Here is an 18,218-nt window from a genome sequence, read left to right as displayed (position 1 = left end):
TGGTACATTTTGTTCCAATACGTATTCTAAAGAGGTCTTTGACCTGCTATGTCGCTCTATCCAGGGGCAGTAATGCCCACAGCAGTAAAACAAGCCATCTGACTTATTTTGTTCCATTTATTGAAACGTGTGTGTATAAATATAAAAGGTGCACAGCTTTTAAACCCAAGATTATTTGTTGAAATGGTGTTGAGATATTTCAGACGCCGCCATTCATTGTATTTCCACGTGTTTGTGTGGTGAAGTGTCGGCCTGGTAGCCTATGTTCAAATCCACATTTCGGTACGTAGCAGCTGAGCAAAGCAAAATGGTGTATTTTTTTGGCGCTCTGAGGGGTTTGGGGGGCGTGGGTCAACACTGGCCCTAAAAACCCCCAAGAGGGACGATGTCCGCTCGGTGAAAAAAAAGTGGCCGAACGCTGGTCACCCTTATGTGCCTTGGTGTTGGTGTGAAAACGAATATATAATAAATATATATTTAATGTTCCGCTTTCTACCTGGTTATGCCATTGTTGTGGCTTAGTCTATTATTTAATAAACATGAATATAACCAGCATTAGAGTAACCTTCAGTCTCCCTTAGTTTAGAATTGTAGTTAGTCTTAATAGTGTTTTGTTTGTATATTTCCATTCAGTGTGTGCTTGTTTGTACTTAAAATGTCAAGATTGGTTACTGCAGGGTGACAAATGCGCAATGAAGATGTGTGTAAGAAAATGAGGCTCAGATAATGGCCTAAAATAAAGTGTACTGAGAAAAGGCTTTCTGAAAAAGCAAGAGGTACCATTTGCAAAAGTATGCTTCCTATTGGAGTGTGCATTTTGCTCGTATAAATGATCAATGGATGTCTCTTTAATAACCGAATTTCAGACTGCGACAATTTCGAAGGTCCTTTCAAGACAGTTAATTGCACAATCACAGTTTCCGGCCTGTTTTTAGCTTTGGCAAACAGAAAACTTAAGATGTGACAATACAGTCCAGATTTCATACTTTAAAGACACAACTGAATTCACACATTTCTTCAACTATTGCCTCATTAGTATCGATGAACATGCAGAAAAATGCACAGAAAGGTTGCAACTGTGCACATGTAAAAAGCGTTTCCCACATCCCAGATAAATTAGCAGCCCCAGGGCGCCTATTAAGAGCTTTAAAACCTCAAGGAAAATCCACGTTTGTATTAAACATCTGTTATTTTATTTTAAATGATTGTAGTTTGTATATGTTACATGTTAACTAAAATAATGTAAAATGTCCTGCAGAAAACATATCATTGAAGGTCCCTTGTTCTGCATTGCATGTACTGCACTTCAAATAACATGTCTTATTTAAAACTCGATTCAGGCGCGGGTATATTCCGGTTACTGCTTGGGTAACTTGAAACTGTCCGCAATTTCCTCTCATGCTTGAAACCCCAGTCCAGGGATACAGTCATGAGACTTCTGATCACAAGGTAGGCCTTATTATTGTGTTCATGGAAGAATGGAAGATGTAATTTCGAAAACAATGCCACACTGGTTGAAACAGAATTGAAGCTAAATACAAGTATTTGAGCTTCATATGCCATTAAAATGGAAAAGAGCCCATTTCCCATGTATTAACAGTGCCATGTTGTGGTTGAAATCAGCATTTTCTTTATTTACAAATGGAAGTAGTCCTATGTGTGCAATGTTAATCAAATATTTAATTATTAATGTAATTGTATCTCTGTGATACAAGGTCAGATCAACACAAAACGTGTTGCAGACTGTAGATAGAACATATGTCTTTTCACCACACACACAATCCTTGTGGGGTGTCATGGAAAGATTAGGAGTGAATTACGAAAAACGCATGTTGAAATCGTTATCACACAACAATCTTTTGTGCAAGTGATTGTGTGCACTGATCTATAGAATCTGATGATAATGATTGTATTAATCTTACATTCAAACCAAATGTTGGGCCACAAAAATGAAATTGCCATTTAGTTACATTATGGGGGAGTTTACTCGTCCCTTTGCAGATCATGGGACTGAGGAAGCCACACCTCTTTCACAAGCTCGGGGGAGGAATGAAAGCTGTTTAATTGCATGCACACGGAATGGCAATGGTATTAATTATTTTTTGGGGGTAGATACACATTGGCGAATTTCTGGATACCACTGAAGAGAAACGGCTGGGTTGAACTGAGACTGAAGACTGATTGGAAGGCAAACTGCAAAGCTGGGTAGGACTGGGGTCTAAGCACCCAGCAGAGGGAGGACTTTGCAGAGGCCAACAGCTTCAGGTAGAGTCCAAGGTGACTTTCCTCAAATGAGAAGCAACACTACAAAAGTTAAATAAAACCCCAATATAAATCCAAATTTCAAGGACGTAATGCTTTTCTGGCAATAGTGGGCTGTAGAAAAAAGGAATGCTAAAGTGACAAAGACCCCAGTGTTGTGTTAAATATAATGCGCTGTTTCTCCCTTTAACATTGATTATAAAGCAACATAGTATTTACATAAAGCCTGATGCCTTTTGAATCGAGAGGCGAGATTATTTAAAACGGAATGCATTTTCATCCAACTTGGATACACAGCGCTTTTGTAAAATTGGGCACCTTTAAATAGAATCCTTGGCTCAGGCCAACAAATAATTCCACATGTCATAGTGTACTCTCGACACACTGTTACAAAGTGTGATGTGATATGCAAAATGTTGCATGCCATGTTAGTCTAGTCCTAATAGATATTTGTGAAAAACCGAAATGAGCACGGAGAATTCATCCTATTATTAGAAATGAGTACAAACTGTTAAACCCTTGTAGTCCCTTACCTTTGAATGCACATACCGACCCATGTGTAATGTGACGGGGAAAGTCTGTTTTACCATTGCACATTTTACTGGGGACGATAACATCTCCAGCCCAAATGTATTTGATAACATCTACATTGGAAGTTGTAAGAGAGCGCAGACCTGAAGTATGCCTCCAATAATGGATTGAGGATAAACTTGGCTAAATCTAAATGTTTGTGGTTTGGTAACTTATTAAGGGTTGAGCACTCTATCAAAACGTGTAACAATATGATTGACGCGGTCCCCAACTATTGCTATCTGGGCTATGACATTAGTGCCCAGAAAGGGGACAAGTTTCTCCTGAAGAGGCCTTACCTAAAGGCCATCTGCATTATGCTTGCTATAAAAAAAAATGTATATATTGTGTTGCAGGTTATAGTTTGACAGGGTTGATAATGATATATAGACAAAAACTGTTAGCAGGCATAGTTTATGCCCTCGAAACTGCATATAAAGATGCCAGACGGGTGAATATGCTGGAGGGCGCAATTTGGAAGAAGATCATGGGCCTTAGAAATGCAACACCAATATAATGTTATCTTCTCTTGAATTGTTAATTGCGTAAAATGGAATTTGAAATCTAACTTGTATAAGGATTCTGTGTAGGAAACTTATAATGGGAAATGTTGTATACAAATATATTGTGAAAAGTTTAAAAATGAACCAAACACAAAAAGCCAGTTTCTGGTGTTTAACCGAGTGACCTTCAGCCACTTCATTTGTAACCAACCAAGCATTAGAGCACTCAGCCCTGAATTAAATTACGTTGTGATTATTTCTTTTCTTTTGTACAGAAACACCTAGAACTAGTACTAATATGTTATTGATTTATGAAGAAAAGGTAAAGCCCAGCAGAAGCAGTGGCGGCTCTCCCCCTGGGATGAGTGCAGGCAGCACAGTCCAACCATGTGCCTTATTTGCACAGGGGATTGTGTTGCCTGCCTCTGAGCTGAGGGCATTTTCCATTGCACCCTTTTTTGTATGCAGATCAACTTAGGCTCTGCAACAAACATGGCACGGAATAAGAGACCAGTGGGGTGTCAGAAGCCTAGCCCCACCGCCTCTCGTTGCGCTAAAAGCATAGACAAGCTGACTGACAGAGGTCCTCTCTCGTCAGTCAGCATGTTCACATTGCAGAGAGGAGGGTCATCCGGTCCCCCATGGCAGCATGGCAAATATGGGGGGTGGGAGTTGGTGAGCAGGTAAGGTTATTGTTTGTTATGTTCTATGTTTGCATGTATACATGTGCGTGCTTATGTTGGTGTATTTTTATGAATGTGTGCACGCAAGGAGTTTGAGTGTGTAGGTGAAAGTAGTGCATGTGCGTGCACGCCTTCTCCACCCCTAAATTTAGTATCCCCTCTCAGCTAGTCCCCAAAATGTAGGGGTGGGAGCTGCTGGGGTGTAAGAGGATTCAATTCAACACTACAGCTAAGTCAATGCCTAGTCTGGGATACGGAATGGAAACCCTTATTGATATATATTTATGTCCAGTTCATGAGTTCTGGATGACTACCCCTATATAACACCCCTCTCTTAGAATCCCCCTGACCCCACTGAGCCAAGAAGTAGTTCTGTTTTGCAAGTTTAAAAGGTTTATTTGAGAAATAAAACAAAATATAGATACCACGCTTTTATATTAAATTAATAATCGATATCGCCCGTATAAATATAATGTTAATCAACAATGGGTAATCTGACGCTAGCACACTTCTTTACAATCAATGAGGAGTTAGTATAGGATGGATAAAGTAGCAAAAATACTTTTATGATTTCAAGGGAAAAGCAATGAGGAATAAAATGCAGTACAGAAATACTTGATATGATTTTAGCAAAAGATAAGATAATCACTTTTTCTCTGGCAATTCACTCCCCTCCCCTATGCAATGTAAGAAATGGAAGGAGATGGAAAGAGGAGCACACAGTTCTCAGGAATGCAATCAAATACAATACGCAATTCAGTTCCCCCCCAGCAATCTTAGAGGAAACAGGTATGAGTTTTAAAACACAGGCCCAAGTGCTTTGAATGTGGTGGCAGTGAAGTGAGAAATATGCTGAAAATGCTTTTAATTCCCTTTAGGAGGTTCAGGGTGAGTGAGAGAGAGATACTTGAGATGAGCTCAGGCTCACTTTAGCAATGATTCAGGGATGGTTATTAAGAGGCAAACAAATTTTTAGCAAAGGAAAGCAAAAAGCTGCTATCTTTTTACAGGTAAAGAAATCAGGCCAAATCGCAAATCGCGGCAAAATTCGCGTGTGCGTGAATCGCGATTACGGCAAAAGTATAAGGAGGTTCTAAGCTTTCAGAGGAAAGTTAAACCAAGTTCCTAGGACAAACGGTTCCAGAGATATGAACGATTTTGTAAAGGTCGTTTTTCGGATTTAAAGTAACTCAAATTGACAGGTGACAGCTTTGAAAATGACAGGTGACACGATTTCTAGGAGACAGTTCTAAACAGATTAAAATAGTTGGATTAAATTATTTTAACTAAGAGCTTATTTCTGTCACAATCTGATCTAAGTACTCACTCCTAGCTTTGAAAGGACTGGACCTCGCCACGGATCGGGTCAGGATTGGCTGCGGGTCCCTCGCCACGGACGGTCTCTGCGCGCAGCGCCTGGGTCAGCTCCGCTCTGCTGGGTCTGTCAGGCACCGGTTCTGCTCACAGCGTCTGGGTCAGCTCCGCTCTGCTGGGTCTGTCAGGCACCGGTTCTGCTCACAGCGTCTGGGTCAGCTCCCCGGATACAGCGGCCTGTGGTTCTCTGGATCTCTGGTCTGCTTTCTGGGTGTCTCTGCTTTCTCTGGGTACAGCACTGCTTCTGGATCTTTCTGGCGCAGGGTTTCAGGCCAGAATCAACAGCTCAGCCCGGGTGTGAATAGTCTGCAAATGATTTTGAGGCCTGCTGAAGAGAACTCAGCTTGTGGGTTAGGCCTGTTCTTTACAAATTCTGAAGTAAAGTCTTGGTCTCTGAAGATTGATGGATTGAAGTCTGAAGTCTCCCGGCAGAGCGTCCCGCGGAAAGTGAAAAAGGGATCTCCACTTGTCCTGCACGGTCTGCTTGTATGTGTTTAGAAAGTGGGTGTGTGCGCAGCATCACTAAGCCAGCCCCTCTCTCAATTTATCATTGGCCAAGCTTTCCTTTCTCCCTTGATTGGGGGAACTGAGTTGTGAGTCAGAGTGATGAGGTAGATTTTATGGCCAGAGGGCCCTCCCCTGTCATCTTTACACACAAATCTATATTTGATCCAAATACATCTTTCCCAACTACACAGTTGCTTTTACATCACCTACACACATCATATATCACATGAGGTAGGCACTGTTCCGACTCTGGCGTTTCTAGGAGCTTGGGTAAAGAAATGGCAACTTATTTTCGATTTTAGTGGGTTATGCAACATTGGTTTTTCATTAAAAATTATACACATATACATGGCCTGTCCATACATACTCCAGTAAATTCCCATGTCTCTAGCTTAAACACAGAGTCTGTAGTATCAATAAATAGCAGGGTTTTGCCCCAGAACATCACACAAATTGGAGTTTGGGCTTGAATTGTGGGCAAAGTTTTCATTTTAAGGATCCCCAAATTTCACATTTCTGTCATCTGGTTACCAAGAGTTATCAGTATTTCTGTAAAATATATATTTGCTTTTAATTCAAAGTACTGCAGTGTTTGAGTCCGCCCCCAAAGTTTGGGGATGACAGTGATCACATGTCTCTCCTGGCTGGCAGATCTTTGTTGACAGGAAACAGTCAAAATCACCATATCCTATTCAAGAGAAAGGGTCTTTTGTGTGGGCTCCAGCAAGCTGAGATCAACAGAGCAGGGGGCCACTTTGCATTTGGTTAGTATGACCATGTGATATCCTATGCTTTCGGAGGTGAGAAGGTTTCCCCAGCCTTTTGGCCTGTTAATCAAATCAGATTGTCTCTGGGAACAGCAGGTGGTTAGATTTCTAATTGACCCACAGTCTTTTGAAGTCCCAATTGTCACAGGAGAACTGCTACTTCAGAAGCTAATCAGCCTTCTGTCAGTCTAAACCGCTAGCGCCGCCTTGAGTCCAAAGCGGGTACTGCATGCATTTTTTTTTTTATCAGTCTTGAATTAATGCATTTCAAACAAGAGATTTTACATGGAAGTATATTATCCAGGTTCAGCACATGGCACTGGTGTGGTTCTGCAGTAAAATAATTTTGTGCCCATTGAAGAAATTAATTCCCAATAGTTATGGGTTTCTTTTGGCAATCAGCATTGCGCCTTTTGCAATGGTTTCAGGTTACTGTGTGTAGCCTAATGGTGGTTTTAGGCAGTGCCCTTCTGTGCCCACAACATAGGCAAAAATGGGTGGCAGCCTATTCTTCATGTTTTCCCTGTGCACTCTCTGGGGAGTTCTGGCCATCATGATGTTTTCCATGCCAGTACTGCACAGTTTTATTGTAGGGCTTGGATGCATGGGTAAAAACATCCCACAGGGGTCATGGCTTTCTTTTTGCTTTACCCTTGATGCACAGTACCGCACATCAAGGTTAAAGCAAACATGGTAAGTAAAGTGTTATTACGTGGCTAGACTGGTATACATTGAATTTAGGCCAGTGTAGCCACATCATAACACTTATGTTTGATTTACCCTTGATCCACAGCAAACATAAGTGTAATTTTGCGGCTGGACTGGCCTACATTAGTGGTGTCAATCTGCATTTACTTAACGTGAGATGGCATTTGTACCTTCTTTCTTGGTATCAAGGATAAAACCAACAGGATGAGTGTTATTATGTGACTAGACTGGCTTACCTTGGTGGCTCCAAACTGGCCATATATTTGTTGTATGTCATGAAATGTTTGTACTTTTTTTCAAGGGGTAAAAGCAAACCTATGTGGGATTACGTGATACACCAGCCTTTATTGGTATAGCCACTCTAGATATACTTTTTTTGTGATATGACATGTTTTACTAAATGAGAGTTCCTATATGGCAATACTGGCATACACTGGTGCAGACTGCATTTACAAGTATGGGCACAGCCAGCAACAAAATGTTTTATATCCTGGCATATATTGTTGGGAAAGGCATGAAAATGCATTAAAAAATGGTCCTGTGCACTGTTGGTGGGTCTTATGAGGTTTCCTCCTTTTTTTGCCGATTATATGACTGCAGATTTTTGGGGACGTTTTTACCACCTTTGTTACCATAAAAAACAGGGGGAGACTCCCTACCGCCTTTCTATACATGGAACCCAAACTTTCCAGCTGTAGATTTGTGGTAAAAATAAGTGGTAAAAAAATTGGCCAAAACTAATTCTGCAAAGTTGCACTCGGGAAAAGTGATGAATACCCTGTTGGTGATTTGTATCCAGTTATTCACAAAAAGTGCTGTACAATGCACCATTATACGCCACCCCCCCCCCCCCGCCCTACCCCCCCCCCCCCCCGCCCTACCCCCTCCTCCTCACCCTCTCCTCACCTCACTCCAACCCTCAACTGCCTTTGTTTTGTTGCGGCTGCACTCGGTCGCTGCCACATATTAGTAGGTGCATACATTTACATCCCTCCAGTAAAAAAAAATAAAAAATCACCGGCGTCACTGTATGAAAAAAATGCTCGATGGCCACAGTATGCCAACGTGCAGAAGAAAATGTAATATGACTCATGTATCCCTAGAGCTATAAACAGCAAGTGCCCCGCAACTTGCAGTGGCGTTTGCTCTCCCGTGGTCGCGCTCCTGGTGCCCCCTCAGTCAGTGGCGGTTTGTGGAAGGCGCTTGGTCGCGCGCTCGCGCTCCGTGGACGGCCCGGCGGTGCTTGCCAAGGATTTGCGAGGCCGCTGCGCGCGCTTGATCTAATTAGAGCAGGTGCATCCCCGGCGCATCCGCGGCTCCTCGCGGGCTCTGCCAGAGAGGGCGCTCTGAAGAGGAGGGGGAGGGGGGGGGGGCGCTTCCCGTCACTGTCGCGTGTCGCTCCTCGGACGAGCAAGACTTGATGCCCGGGCGTTCCGCTGGCCACCTGGCATCTTTCTCAGCTGCCTCCACAGGCTTCCCGCGGATGAATGCTCTTTTTGTGTTGCTGTTGTGGTTTTTCGTGCACCTTTGCGGCCAGCACTCTAACAAGGACGGTGCCTCTCTGACTGCCGCCTAGGTAGTTTGGGGTGCTGCTGCCTCTCAAGCCCGCGCAGGTGCCTTCCTGAACTTGCGTTCCTGCAGTAACTTCAGCCCCAGCCGGGGCGCGCCCCCCTGTGTCCCGCGCACCCTTGGATGGCCCGGCATGCGGAGGGGGCTGCCCCCGCCGGGTCTGGGGGCCGGCAGCAGGGCCTGACTGCCGCCGCCTCCCCCCGCTGAGAATGCACATCCCGAGGTGCCTCCAGAAGTGCGGCAATCTTAAAATGATGGCGGTGGTGAGGACGTCTCTGCAGAAAGTTGTGGTCTTGTTGCACCGCCTGCAGAGGATGGCCGTCTCGTCCCCGCGCTACCAGAAGCTCTACAAGGTAAGGGGGGGTGGGGGGCACCTGCTACCTGCCAGCACTGGAGAGTTGCTCTGCCCACTGGGCCATCGCCGAAACTTTGCTCGCCTCGCGCCATCCCATTGTCAGATTTCATTTTTTTTTAACGCTCATATATGTGAACTGAGACCTTGGTCATCCTCCCAGCCCAGGATCACACGCTTTTTAAAGTGAGTGCGGATACGTAGGTAGTATAGCATTGGAGTTTAGCCGATTATAGGCGCTTGGGTTGCACATGTTTATTTAGCGCTGAATAGCACTTTATACTTTTTCGAAGCACTCTGGGAAGATGGAGATTGAGTCTTGGGGAACGCTCCAGTTGTGGTTTGTATAGCGGCATACACCCGTTTTAACACTGGTAACATGCATAATATGTATGCATTTAGTTGAGGTAAAAAAACAAATCTTATTTTCGACCGTCTGAATATATACTCAAATGACATTGGGGGCGGGGTACCCTAACTTTAAATAGTGCCCCGTATGTTACCCCCCTGTGCCTTAGTGGTTGTGCCGTGGGATTACTCTGAGATACAAATAACTGCCTTTTGCTGGTACTTGTGGGGGACCGGAGAGGAAAGTTAATTGTAGGTAGTGAGTAGTATTGACTTATTGGACAGCTTTGAAACGTGTGAACGCCTTGGAGTGTATGCGCCGGTCAGAGAACTCATGAGCACCATAAAATCATGAAAGTTTGAGAAGAATCAAACCCATGCTGCTGCTCCCGCGGTTATTTTTTGCGTTTTTGAGGTGGCCCGAGTCCAGGCTGGAGGCGCTGGAGCGCCCGGCTGCGCGCATTTCATGCAGTTGGCAGCGCCCGGCTGACCCGCTGTAATGCATCATCGCCGCCTAATGCAGATGGATGCTCCCCCATCAGCTCTCCTGACAGCGGAACATTGGAGACTCGCGGCGCCGGGGGAAGCCCCAGGCTGCCTGCGCCCGCGCTCCTCCTCCGCGCCCCTCTCCTCTGGCTCCTCGGAGCACTCGTGCCCGGCCGCCGCCGCAGTGTGTACAGGCGTGCCCGAGGCCCCCCAGTCTTGTACCCAGAGAAGGGCGGCGGGGAAAGCAGTCACCCGGCCAAGTACAAGAAACGCCCATCTCGGATATGCTATGCCCTGTGCTAACTCCTAGACAGCGTGAAGCGCTAGGCGCCCAGAGTGGAGGCGCGTCATAGTCGCAGCGTTAGCGCACTGTGTGACCTGGCGCCGCCCTGTGCAGCTTTTCTCGCTTCTGTCAACATTTGGATAACTTGGTGACATGTAACCATGCCCAAACGCGTTAAACTAGTCAAGCTGTTAACGTTCAGGTTTTTTGGCATTAAAGTAACCAAAGGCGGCCTCGAGGGTTGTTCATGTCGCCGGAATAGGTGTGTGTGTGTGTGTGTCGTGGTTCTTAATAAACAATGACGGTGGAATTGAGTTTGGAATTAAAGAAAAATGAATTGTGTGCAACATCTACATGAGATGAGCTGTTTACACACCGGTTCTCTGCGAGGTGTCTTGGGAGCTCATGTAACTTTAATGTAGAGGCTTGCATGGTCTGAGCCGAAATTTAGATGGAGCACGGGGTGTTTACACTTTTTTTTAATTTTTATTGAGAAAGCACACACCACCCTTGTCCGGCTCACAATTTAACTGCCGTGCTTGAATTGTGGGTGGGCAGTGACATTTGCTCAGCAGAAGTACTTTCACTCAGTAAGTTTGGGGGGCGCTTGTCACCGCGCATTGCAGCCCTCCTCCCCTTCAGTCGCACAGCTCAAGCTCCATTTTAAGTAGATCGGACGTGTCAGATGTTGGTGGTCTGTGAACATGTTTGCCCGGCCTTTGTAAGGGAAGGTCGCCTTGCGCTGACAACGCACTCTGACCAACCAGAAACCCTGCGTCTCTGTGAGGACCCCTGCAATATGTAAGACCGGGTGTTCGTTACGGCTTGAGAAATAGTGACCCAGGCTTTGTACGCGGGGTACGTCTGGAGCAATTGCACGCATACGATTCCCCCTCTATGAAGTGCCAGTCGTGTCTTAGGTGTGTGCCATGAAACGCGGAGCTGTGCTATGCCAACCTTCTCCGGCAGGTGTCAGTATAAGGCAGTGAAGCAGAGAGACGGTGCCGCCGAGAGCGCAAGGCGGTCCTGTTACAATTTCCACCCTTTCTGTAGTGTTTGGCGCGTTCTTTCATTTGCTCTTTACGGGTGTTTGGTGGCCTGTCATGTAGTGGCTGGCACGGTCGTACTAAGTAACGTGAGCGCGCCGCACAACCACCTTCCCGTTTAAAATCTCCAACTTTTGAAAACACATCATTTCCCCTCCCAAATCTGTGCCCAAAAGATTTGATCTTCTGATCCCTATTCTCCGCCGGGTGCGCTCCGAAAAAAAAGCTTTCTTTTTGTTAAACCATTTCGACAAACCGGCCGATGACTAAGTAAAAACAAAGGAGAGAAATGCGCCCTTAATAATTTTGAATAATAAAGATCCGTTCGACTTGGACAATCAATGCTACGGTTTATTTGGTGACTTGTACCAATGTTTAGTTCTATGATCTGTGCATGTAACGCCGCTTTGCTCCCAAGCTAGGATTAGCACGGTAATAAGAACTGGTCTGTAACTGTTTAACGAGGCATTCTTGAAGTAGGCGCATTCCGAATCTTTTGGTACACAATTCACCACTGAGGAAAACCCACTCTTTAGCGTCTGTGATGCATTTTGAGCTTTTCACCGTGACCAGCTGACCGCACGTCAGGGGGAAAGCCCTCGCCGAGCCCTGGGCTTCCCTTGCATTGGCAAGAGGATTCAGTTTAAGTGAAGTCCAGCAAAACTACAACTCCCAGAATTCATGGGTCTGTTAAAAAAAAAGGGCAGGACTTGGAGAAACTGGACACCTTGATTCATCTGGTTACCCTAATTGACCCTAAGAGCGAAATGGTTATGGTCCGCCATAGACACTGACTGGCTGCGCATGAGCCCCTTTACTTAAAAGGAAAGTGGCCAAATAACCCGACTGTTCTCTGGAGTGGTTCCCAGGCACGTGTCAGCTCACTGTACCTTTCACAGAGGAGAAATACCAATTTGCATATATATCTGATCCAGGCACGCAATTTCACCAAAATGCCGGGTGTAGCGGAAGTGACATCACAGGAAATTGTCATTTGACCCCACCCCGAAGTGACATCACACTAAGCAATGCAGCACGACCTTAGGCACGATGTTATGTGGTGCCACTTCATGATTAAGTACAGTATGAAACACATGGTTACAATATCACTATAATGTGATATACATTTCATACAAGAATGGATCACCATATGTATTGTTAATATCAGCGTGCAGAGGCCCATTTTACCAAATTACTGTGAATGCAAGCAGACGTCCAAGGCCAAATGATGTGTTATTATATAGCACTTATGCTTAAGCGATTTTTCTAGAACAAATATGCATACAATATCACCCAACCTGTGTTGGTACTCATTTATCAAGTTACAAAGGAGTGTGAGAACCCCTCTACTGAGAACGAACGTGGGTCAAATACCCTGTTCTATGGGATTTCTTCCATTCAGGAGGGTCTACAACCACGTTTTGGCTCACTGCACTCTTCACAGAGGAGAAATATCCATTTGCATATCAGTCTTTGTCCCACCCACACGGACTGTCCAGCACCGAAATGCTAGACAAATCTCCTCTAACCAAGAGTACCATCAGAAACCCAAGACACATGTTTCGGCCTAGTCGGGCTCCATCACTGAGGTGAAGCTGAGCCTCTCTGACACAGTGAATAAGTAGTCCACGTCTGGGGTACTTAGGGTGAAACCACAAGTTTTACAACGTTACAAAGGAGTGTGGGAGCCCCTCTACTGGGAACGAACATGCATCAAATACCGTGTTCCATGGAATTTCTTGCACTCAGGAGGGCCTACAACCACGTTTTAGCTCACTGCACCCTTCATCCTCAGAAGGATGAAAGGCTGAGTTGGCCTTGCCAGGATTCGAACCTGCAACCTGCAGATCACACACACATTGCAGCAGTGAGCGCTCAACCCACTGAGCTATCTTACCGGCTATAGTAAAATGAGCAATGACTTGTCTGAATGTTCTCCAAGTCAGAAAGCAAATTACACTGTAGTGGCAACTGAGATTTAACAGCAGGCCAGTTCATCTGCAGGTCTGGTGCAAAGTTGGCCACATGTCAAGCCTGCGTGGATCTACTTTTCAGGTTTCAGAGGTTGGCAAAATACATACCATTGGGAGGGTTCAGAACTGTGTATTAAAGAATTTAAAGCAGCGTAGGAAAAACAGCACACTCACACAGCATCCCATACTCTGGGCACTCGTTACCTCATACATACAAACATTCTGAACAGCATGCCATGGAGGTCAGAAAGATAGACACATTACAACAAAGCATTAATTGTGGCACAATGAAACAAAGAGCCACTTTATGTGCAATGGGCAAACATTTCTACACTACACAAGCTTTTAGGCACAAGAATTTTGTCAAGTGAACCAGGACACCGAGATAAATGTCTTGTGGTGATCGTAATGGAGATAATGGCAGAAAAAAATGCTGCAACTGCAACTTGCGAAAGAAAAATACATAGTCGAAATAGATGCTTATTCTACTCTAAATGATTTTTGGAAGTTTTTGTCTGCATTGTGTATTTGAGGTGTTTAAGAACAGACTAAATCATTGCCTGACCCCCTGAAGTGTGCCTTAAATAAACATTTAATGAGTCCAGCAATTATATAGAAGTCAAAAAAGACAAATTATTTGTTGTTCCTATTCTTTGTTATTCAGGGTCACTGCTCAAAGTGTTGCACTTGCAGAACCCCCTGTTTTTTAAGAGGCCTGAACAAGAAAGCCAGCAACGCCAGAAATGAAGAGCCACATGGCGCTAGCCACAGCCCCAGGAGCTTCAAAAAAAAAAAAATATATATATATATATTTTAGGGGTAGCAAGGGAAACCTCCGGGGGTCGCAGGTGCGACACCTGGCGACCCCAAATGGCATCTCTGGTCTGATCCAGTTAATCTCCGACATGCTGGGCAATTCTTCTGCACCCCAGGACCAGACACACGTTTCTGCCTTGTTGGACCGCATCAGTTAAGGTGAAGCAGGGTCTCCCGAAGATAGTATGTGTAATGGCTTGAGAACACCTGAAGCAGTTAGTGATATCAGACGTGACTGCATCTTCTGCCGTCGGAACTGTGCATTGTTGCTTTAATAACAAAAAATGCAGTTTAATTACTGACGTGCATTTTAAAGGTGACTTGAAGTGAGAATGAAGAGCATATTTTGTTGTTTAATGCCTCAGGTTGATTTAGCGGGGAGAACAAGATTCCGGAGTATAAACCGTGTCACTTATTTCATCCTGAAAAGAAGGGCCAACAGGCACCCTCTCCTCTGCACCTTTCTTTACATCACCAAAGCCAGATTGCATGAACATGTGAAACTGTGATGTTCCAATGTAGAACTGTTTACGTGCTCCAAAAAGCAAACCCGCAGCCCGATGAGCCTTTAAATATTATAAGTTGAATCTGTTTCCTGGGAGACCATAACCAGGATGTTTCTTATGGAGCGTGTGTGATGTCATGCTCTTGTATTTATGAACATAATCCAGTGATTATCTTAAAAGGAATACATCAAATTCGACAAAGAATAACTGGGAACCCATAACTAGACACACCCTTAATGTGTTAGTGCTCACTAAGGGTAATAAGTCAGTGTGCATTGGGACCTCACAAATACGCCCATGCTCAAATACAAACAGCTGTGAAGGAATACCACCTGCAGGCATGAAATAGCCTGAGCTTTCTCGACTTTTAACACTAAAACAAGGGTGCAAACTTTGCTCTTGTCTTTGAGTAGTGATATTTGGCTCTTGGCGAGTAGGAAATAGTGTGCTGTGTGTATGTGTAGAATTGAAGTGGCAAGTGACTTTTTGGCTGGCTAGTTTCTTGCAACTTCAATTTTCACCCTCTGATAAATGATGCAGGTAATTCTGTTTTTGATAAGATCTGCTAATTGGACCGCTTTTCTAGTACTAAATGCAAAAAGCATACTGCACCAATGTACCTTGCTGTGATAGTCTCTCGGCATCACCCGGCGGCTGTCCTGCGGTGGCAGAAGTGCAGGCACAAAAGGTCACATGCATTCCTGAACCTAGTTGCTGGAACACACATTTCTGACAGACCGTGTTGGCTTTTTAACTGTATGCACATCTGGTTCAAAATAATTTAATTGTGTACCCCAGCAGCATGGTGGCCAATTAATATCTAAGAATAAGCCATGTCTGATTTTCACATGTTGCCTGCTGAGTTTGCACAATTATGTGGCCAAAAACATTTGATGCCATTTCATAGTCCGCTTTGTGGGCAGGGGCTCATTCATGACCCGGCCCGGTGTATTAAGCTGTTTGGGCTGTGTGTATTCACAGCAAATATAATAGAGAGAAATTGGCCTCTAGATGTGAAAAAATCTGTGCTGAGCCCTGTTCATTAGTTTTATAAAACTGGATATGTCTGTGCAAGGTCACAGGTTGGTAGCGGTGAACCCACACCTCTAGAAAGGTATAGGTAGACAGTCCTGGTTACCTCACAGTTCTTATCAAGGCAGGGGTATGTTGTAGGAAATCGGGAAGTTGCCCCAGGGCGGGACCTCTAGGGGATGGTATATGGATTTTCTCTCCCAGATTTGGGTCTAGAGTGATCCGAGGCTGTGGTTCACAGTTGTGGCCGATCGAAAAGGAGGGATCTCACCGGCACCCTGTGTCGAGTGACTACTTATGCGCTGTGGGTGTAGTGTACCGACGCATAAGTAGTCACCCGACACAGGGTGCCGGTGAGATCCCTCATTTTCGATCAGCCACGACTGTGAACCCTGCCTTGATAATGACCCCTCGGGGTCGAAACGCGTGTCAGCTGACCACCACCAGACTATGTGTCTACACTGCAAAAAAATAAACATTTCACGGAATAATACGGCATTTAGATGGGAATCAATTTATACATAGGATTCACAAAAAATGCGAGGTACCCAGGACTGTACTTGCAACAAACATGTTGTCACTTTCCTCCAAAGAATGGGAACATTTCCTGGCAGGTCCCCTGGGAAACTGTGCTTCAAAGACAGATCTGTTGTCATAGAACAGCTCACACCAGGGTGCTGACTGCACTGGAAGACTTAACGTTTTTGACCCTGACTGGACGTTGTTTAACCTGGACGTACATTCTTTGACACTGTGCGGGACTTGATGCCCTGGAAAAGGTTTTGAATCAAAGAAGAATATTTTCAATCTAACAAAAGATTCTTTATAACAAGATATCAGGAACATCTATGGGCTCAGCTATGGTTCCAGCCTATGCAAATATTTTTATGTACGCCTTTGAATCACATCACATTCTTGAACATCAAATATGCGTAAGTAAGGTAGGCAAATGGAATAGATACATCAATGACATCTTTGGGATCTGTAGTACAAAATGCTAGAAATCGGGGTGAGAGATCCGTAAAAAGCTATCTGGTTTTGGATACTATTTTATTTTGCCTCCAAACCAATTTTTGCTCAGATGATAACATTAAATGTTTACATGACTTTCGATAAGCAGGAAAGTTAACGGACAGATGTTGTTTAAACACAGGAAATACAGGTAAGTATCAACCTCTGTATTGTCGAGGTACAGTTTCCAAAACGATGCACAAGTACAAAATACAAGAAAGTGAGAACAAAAATTCTTTTGAGGTGCTGCCCAGGACTATAGTAGGTCCGGGGATGCTAAACAAGACAGTGTACACAACACTATCTACAAACACATATACAATGGGGTTGTGTCACGGAACATCGACACTGGAGTATTTCGGCCATGAGGAGCTGGGTAAGAGCCCGAGGTGGTGGTGGCCTTCATCAGGATGAACGCTGATCTCCTCGCCGTAATGGTAAAGCAACCATTACCGCGAGGAGTACAGCCGCATCCATTGCGCTCCGCTCCTAGACGCGCCATGCCTAATTTTCCCGCTTGAAGGACCAGAATCACTTTTGAGTCAGCCCATGCAACCCTAAGGCATGGTTTCTCCATAGTCCGGCAGTTCTTAAGGACCTTTCAAGCACAGCGCCCCCGCTGCAACCATAGCAGACGATTACTCACACGGACAGTACCTCGATCAGCGTTCATCCTGATGAAGGCCACCACCACTTCCTCATGGCCGAAATACTCCAGTGTCGATGTTCCGTGACACAACCCCATTGTATATGTGTTTGTAGATAGTGTTGTGTACACTGTCTTGTTTAGCATCCCCGGACCTACTATAGTCCTGGGCAGCACCTCAAAAGAATTTTTGTTCTCACTTTCTTGTATTTTGTACTTGTGCATCGTTTTGGAAACTGTACCTCGACAATACAGAGGTTGATACTTACCTGTATTTCCTGTGTTTAAACAACATCTGTCCGTTAACTTTCGTGCTTATCGAAAGTCATGTAAACATTTAATTTTATCATTTGTGCAAAAATTGGTTTGGAGGCAAAATAAAATAGTATCCAAATCCGGATAGCTTTTTACGGATCTCTCACCCTGATTTCTAGCATTTTGTTCTACAGGTACTCTCCTGGGCATATCAGGACTCCGCCAGGCGCCCTTTATATATCTTTTGATCTTTGGGATCTGGAAAGGCTCCAAAGATGAACTAGAGACTTTTCTTACATACATTAATGAATGCCATAAAAAAATAAAATTCAGACTTAGTGTGATGCCCAAGTGTCCATTTCCTTGATGTTGAAGTGACTCCATGACTAAATAAATTGAACACATCCATTTATCACAAACCGACAGATTTCTACAATTCATTACATTACACGAGCTTTCATCCCCAAAACCTGAAAAATAACCTTCCACTCGGTCAGTTCTTAAGAGTGAGAAGCATTATC

The 18,218-nt window shown here is 44.5% G+C and overlaps 1 protein-coding gene across 6 annotated transcripts in view; it reads left to right on the top strand.

The window, feature by feature from the left end:
- The window catches only part of UTRN (utrophin), a 2,010,688-nt gene that overhangs the window by 1,055,655 nt on the left and 936,815 nt on the right, over positions 1–18,218 (top strand). The window contains exon 1 of one of the 6 annotated variants that reach the window (XM_069606730.1): positions 8,749–9,296. The exons of the other annotated variants lie outside the window; for them this stretch is intronic. Coding sequence (XP_069462831.1) covers positions 9,153–9,296 — 144 coding nt within the window. The 5' untranslated portion in view covers positions 8,749–9,152. Of the gene's footprint in view, positions 1–8,748; positions 9,297–18,218 lie in introns of those variants that run through there. 6 annotated transcript variants of the gene reach the window in all.

The sequence above is a fragment of the Ambystoma mexicanum genome, chromosome 4p, assembly GCF_040938575.1.
Source record: "Ambystoma mexicanum isolate Mex_15411 chromosome 4p, UKY_AmexF1_1, whole genome shotgun sequence".
NCBI lineage: Eukaryota > Metazoa > Chordata > Amphibia > Caudata > Ambystomatidae > Ambystoma > Ambystoma mexicanum.
Note: the sequence above shows the minus strand (reverse complement) of the source record. Positions and strands in the feature narration are given on the sequence as shown.